General features: G+C 44.3%; 1 protein-coding gene across 4 annotated transcripts in view; it reads left to right on the top strand.

The window, feature by feature from the left end:
• The first annotated feature begins 593 nt into the window (after positions 1–593).
• The window catches only part of plekhm3 (pleckstrin homology domain containing, family M, member 3), a 37,274-nt gene continuing 31,867 nt past the window's right edge, over positions 594–6,000 (top strand). For 2 of the 4 annotated variants that reach the window (XM_068573167.1, XM_068573164.1), the window contains exons 1-2: positions 2,344–2,445; positions 3,070–4,109. In XM_068573167.1, the coding sequence (XP_068429268.1) occupies positions 3,587–4,109 (523 nt within the window). In that variant the 5' untranslated portion in view covers positions 2,344–2,445; positions 3,070–3,586. Of the gene's footprint in view, positions 621–737; positions 844–2,343; positions 2,446–3,069; positions 4,110–6,000 lie in introns of those variants that run through there. The other 2 variants (XM_068573166.1, XM_068573165.1) reach the window with 2 other exon arrangements.

Here is a 6,000-nt window from a genome sequence, read left to right as displayed (position 1 = left end):
CAGACGGAAAACAGGTGTAATCAAACATTGACCTTTTTAAAAAAATATGTTTTGGCGTATTTCCAACATGTCATGAAACTTTATTGGGAAAATGTCACCATGACCTTTTAAATAAAATGTTGTCAATATATGTGTTTATTGGAAATAGCTTAAATTAATAAATAAACAAATTTATTACTGTTACTTTATTGTTATTACTGGTATGCTTCACTTTAGTGATGAAGTTTAGTTTTACCTTGATGATAAAATGTGTTTTGATTTGTTGATTATGTGTGCCTCAACAATTACCTTAACTATATATTTTTATATCCTACATTCATTTAAAAAAAACCAAACTCTCATGAGTTGAGTTTTAATAATTGACTGAATTATTTCACAATCTACCAGTTTCTTCTATATTTCTTCATAGCAATTCAATGGTTTAGAAACTATTCTGTATTTATTTTGTGTCTCTTAGTTTCTTTCACAATATATTGATTGTGTATAATATATTGGCAACATTGAGTAAACCCCTTTCTTTTCAAACGCTACACGGAACCTTTCTCATGTAGGCCCAGTTTCTTTCAGGGGGCTTAATTGCTGACGGACTGGCAAAATGACATAGTGGTAAACACAGTAAGGTGAGTCTTCACAATTCTATTTTACTGCTCGCGAACGCGCCGGTTTCACCTCGAGGCACCGCCGGTACAAAGCCACCTGCACGTGACGTGGACACACGAGTGAGCGACCAGTTCCGACTTGTATCAAAGTGACATTGAGCGAGGATGGAGAGGAGAGGGAGAGGGAGGGCTAGCGTTAGCTGCTAGCTACCTAGCCCCGGCTGACATCACACCAGCCTTATGGGTAAAAACAGGCCGTGTTCAGTCAGCCTTTATGGAGGTTAATCATTGTATTCACGGCGCTGTACGCGCGCAGGGGGTCGTGATACACGCGCCGGCTTCCGGAGCAAGTTATCGCGGCTCCTCGAGAGGCTGACCGTGGCTTCACCTCTGTCGGTGTTTACTGCTGAGATGCTGACTGTGTTTACTGAGACAGAGACGAACACAAACAACAGCGCTGTGGCCTGAACCCGGTTGTTGTTGTTTTCTTTTCTGGTTGCTGCTATTCTTTTAGTATGATTGTCTACACTACTTTAGGAATTTAAAGATGACATAACCGACCATTAATAAATAAATAATTAAAAAAACCTATATATATATATAATTATCTATGAAGTAGCAATACAAGTGTGAGTGATAATGTTACCTAAGTTGTGGTTGAGTACAATGGCTTGTTGAGTATAATGGCTTATACATTATTGTGACCGAGTGTAATAATTAATAAAGTCCATTATGCTGTACACCATGAGACACAAAGGGCTGCATTAAAGAGAAAATACACGTACGAACAAAGCTGATACATTTTGCTCCAACTGTGTACATGCTCTGTGCTACGTTTCACCTAAGGTCTAAAACAGGGAGGTAACCTTTGCAGAACTGTTAGACTTTTTCAAGTTCTTAAAACAATCTTTTCTCTACATATTTTTTCTCATACCAGTGTAGGTTTGTCGGCCGTAGTAGCTCGACAGAGTGTGTGTGAGTCAACAGGAACATGATGACGACACTAACCTCAGGTCAGAGCTTTGTCTTCAGGCAGATGGCATCATAGCAAATATATTGGGACGGGTTGTTAAATAATAAATGGAAGGTTAGTGATCGTTACTACAGCGGACGTCTGTGCAAAGCTGATCCACTTGTGCTTTGGATACTGCTGTAACGTTTGATCATTGTAAAGACTGTTTAAGGTTAACTTTGACCATGACACATACAGACACGCGTGCTTAATGCATTGCTGCATCGCTTACAGTCTCTTGAATATTAGTAAGTAAAAAATTGGGGGGAAAGCAAACCGTTGAGCAGCTTAGCAGTTTCATTATCCTGGTGCTATACAGCAATGGTCTGCAGCATAATGTGTAAAAGTTCATAAAAGCCCAAATAGAAACCATAAAGAGCCTTAAACTCTCTGTGGTGCTTTGCACACCACCAACAAATTATCACAAATAACTTGTGAATATTCAACATTATCGCCCAAGCCCTGACTAGAAATTGAATTGCAGTGATGTAATGACCTTTAAATAATTCATATGCAGGGAAAAGTAAAAGAGGCCGAGCTGTGGAGAAGAAGAGAAATCGATGAGGGCGAGGGAGCACAAATGATAAATGAAAGTGGTTAAGAGAGAGAGAGAGAGAAGGAGACAGAGGAGTGGAGGGAATCAGAAGAGACGTGCGGTCAGGCAGATGGATGGGAACCCCACCCAGGCCTGCTTCCTCTCTGCCTGCTCAGTCCACTGATAAGCATCCAAGGAGGAAGTCAAGTATTATTTCATGTGAGAGAGGATGAGTGTGTCTGGTTGCTGAGAAGGAATCCGCTATGCTCCGGCCTCGTTGTGTGATGAAGACGCTGTAGGTGGGTCGGTAGTTTGCCGCTTAAAGTTGTTGAAAAATCTTTCTGATATTTTCCGACCGTTAATACAGCAGAAAACGACAATTTACGATGTCAAGATTTGGCAGATAGCGTTTACCTGAGCAGATAATTAAATCTCTCTCTCTCTCTTGTTTCGTGGTAATTAGAGCTTCTCCTTGCTCTGTTTACATAGCCGTGCCTTTTAGTGCGTGTTCGTGCATGTGAGCGTGCCCCGCTGGTTAGCTTACGGCCGCTTGCGCTGCACTGATCTCATTCTGCGCTTTTATAGGTAATAATGAAAGACAGGTAAACACTGTTAGCTGCCAGCACTGTTGCCGTTATTAGCAATGTTAGCTGGCTTCGTTGTTGCTATGTTGAGAGCTGTGTGGAGGCAATGGGCATGATCGGAATTTTATAATTTTGCACCTTTTTTATGTCATACCTTTTATCTGACTTTTCTCTCGGCAAAGCCCCTAGTTAGAGTTTAAGCAAGGTGCCTAAAACACAACTTGTTTTTCTACGTAATTCAATCCCTCTTGTCTACTGTTGGAAGTGTTTGCATTCTTTGCTTTTGCATGGCACACTTCCTCCTAACCATTTCCCCTTTCTTTCTTCCGTTTCTTACAGTGGAGCCACAGAGTATCCATCTGATGACTTCTCAGCCACCTGACGGGCTAAAATAAGCCGCCCCTAAGAATATCAGTCTGTGCAGAGGAATTTCACTGTTTTTCTTGCCCAAAGTGTGTGCGTATCTGGCTAAGTAGCGTAGTTTGCCTCCCAAATTGGCTTGATTTCGGGAGTCCCAGGCTAGTGCCAGTCCTGTTTAGCTCTGGCATAAAGCCGCAGCAGCTTTCCCCCGAAGACGTAGTCGACTTCCCCTCCAGTGCTGGAGGCAAGCCGCTGAAAAAGAAGGCCGTAACCTTGGATGAAGGCCCTGCATTGAGGAGGAGAGCAGGACTTGGCTTCGGACAGCGGTGTGTGTGTGTGAAGCCCGCCGGCTGCTTGGATCTTCCTCACCCCGATCTTAGATTGCATTCGACTGCCAGTGTGGTTTATTGGACATGTGACTGATGCTAACTGGGTTTATGTTCCCATTTTGGAAAACAGTCTAGACTCCTTGCTCAAAGGGGGGAGGGGCCCAGCCATGGAGGGTCTCGAGCAGCTTGACATGGTGGGCGATATCAGCCCGGCCCTCGAGGCCACTGAGGACTTTATCCACTGCATGGACGGGATACAAGGTCAAGGTCCGAGCCAAGCTCAAACGGGGACCCTCCAGCCCGCCAGGCAGCCGAAGCAGCTGCAGGAGGTTTCCAGCACAGCGCTGGGGAAGCTGAGCTCCAGCGGCGTGTGGGGCTTGCTGGCCCGAGAGCAGCCGGAGGTGGGGCCTCTGGGCCTGGCCTGGGCCGACAACTTCAGCGTGTTGGGGCTGGGGATGGGCCTGAGGGCCGGCAAGAGAAGCCGAGCGCGCTCCACCAACGACCTGGCGGCCCATACCAAGGAGTGCACCAACAACGCCGCCAACTCTTCGTCCAACTCGGCCTTCAAGAAGGGACACAACCGGTCCAGGTCAGACGTCAACTACCGGCCGTCGGCATACACAGACAACGGACTGCCCACGGTGGACTGCAACACTCTGAAGAACATGATCCTCAACCACCAGCCAGAGGGTGAGTTCTCACACACAGTGCGAGTCTCTTCTGTGATAGGATGCAAAAGGTGTCTCTCAGGTCTTTGATAGAGCTGAAAGGATTTTGATACTCTTTGGGTTTTAGACAAAAAAAGGACATTTAGGCCTCACAATAATAGGCGATATGCTGCTATACTTCCATTCACATTGCATGTGCCATTGAGAAAATCATTTGATATTCAAGAAACAGTGGGGTCCCTAGATCGTGTATTTTCTCTTATCCATAGTTTTGGACTAAAACAAATGTTTAATAGATCCCATTTTTACATATAACATATTTTCTCTGGTGGAGATTATGACGTAGCATGTGATCAGAGCTGACACTTAGCGGTCCAGTCAGATATTAGGGACCAGAGACCTAACGCAGTAAAACAACACCTTAACTGTTAAGTATAATTATTCAGAGTAACAGGGATTAAAAACACATGTTGCTGTATATAAGAAGTATACGTAGTCACTGCGATGTCACCCGTCAGTTTGTGGACTGTTTCTTTGAAGCCTTGATTTTGGCATTTTTTGTTGCTGCCACTTGTTTTTTGCAATGACACTAGAGGGCGGCGCTGAGTACAACTGAACGCTCAATATGGCGTTTCACACTATGAAAGGGTTAAAGTTGTAAGACGACAAAAACGCCATGGTAGAGACATGCCAATATCTCTGCTTCATGGTCTATTTAACTGTAAATGGACCATAAATGACAAAGTGAACGTCATGCGGTATCAAAGTCTTTAAACTTGAATTTGAGACCATGAACTCATGTTTACAATGTTTACTGAGGGAATAAGTCAAGTAAGAATTGAAGTCTTTTTTTAAAAAAAATCATTTTTCTCACTTCTTTTCACATCCAGAGGAGTTGCCCCCTGATGGCCATTAGAAATAATGCAGGTTCAAGCCGTCAGCTTCACTTTTTTGAATGTTAGGTTGCCGTCTGATTGACCTCCGTTGTATCAAAACCTTGAGAAATTGTACTTCTCTCTGCAAAACTAAGTGGTAAATTATATGCATCTTAATTTGGCTAAAGTGATGCCTAATTTGGCATTCGTGGCACGACATTTTTTTTTGCTCCGGCTCCGTGAAAACGGCATCTTGTCCCCCCCGGTGACCATCAGTCCGGTTCTACCTGTTGGGGAAGTGCACACCTCCTCCCTCCCTCTCTCCCTCCTTCCTTCCCGCCTTTGCTGTGATTGACTGTCCATTCACCAGAGAGCTTTCTCAGCCTTTGAGAGGCTTTTCGGAGGAGCGAAGTCTCTGGACTATTTGTGCTGCAGATCAGGGCGTATGCTGTACTTATGTTGAAGCATCCTCAGAGAAAGCAATAATGATAGAAGATGATGATAACTTGAAATGACACAGCTGTGCTATGACAGTCAGTATTCAGGCAGCGAGCTCAACACACACACACACACACACACACACACACACACACACACACACACACACACACACACACACACACACACACACACACACACCATTTGTTTGTGTGTGTGTTTTGGCCATCTGAAGGCCTAAGGAGATCCTAAGGGATCCCGAGGGATAATAGCCTGTAATCCTGTCAGCAAATGGACTCAAATGAGGCGAAAGAAGAGGCAACCCAATTACCCGGCCCCTGATACTGGCAGGATTATTTAGTATTAGCATATGTGTGAAAAGGCATCAGGCTATTTAGTTTGGCTCGACGTGCACTGAAAGGAGAGAAGTAGGAAAAGGACGGTAATAAGCAGAAGGCAGAGTGATTTAGTGCGGCCGCGCGATGTCTCTTCATTCACATTGAGAGAGAGGGGAAAAAAGAAAAAAGTGGCCTGTTTGCCTTTCCATTAGTGACAGCTGGGGATGTTTAGATGATAAATGGAAATGATTATATACACAAT

Source organism: Clinocottus analis, unplaced genomic scaffold (assembly GCF_023055335.1).
Source record: "Clinocottus analis isolate CAN_PGR_092001 unplaced genomic scaffold, fCliAna1.0.p SCAF_12, whole genome shotgun sequence".
In the NCBI taxonomy this organism is placed as follows: Eukaryota; Metazoa; Chordata; class Actinopteri; order Perciformes; family Cottidae; genus Clinocottus; species Clinocottus analis.
The sequence above is the reverse complement of the archived record's forward strand: the minus strand, read 5'-3'. Positions and strand labels throughout refer to the sequence as shown.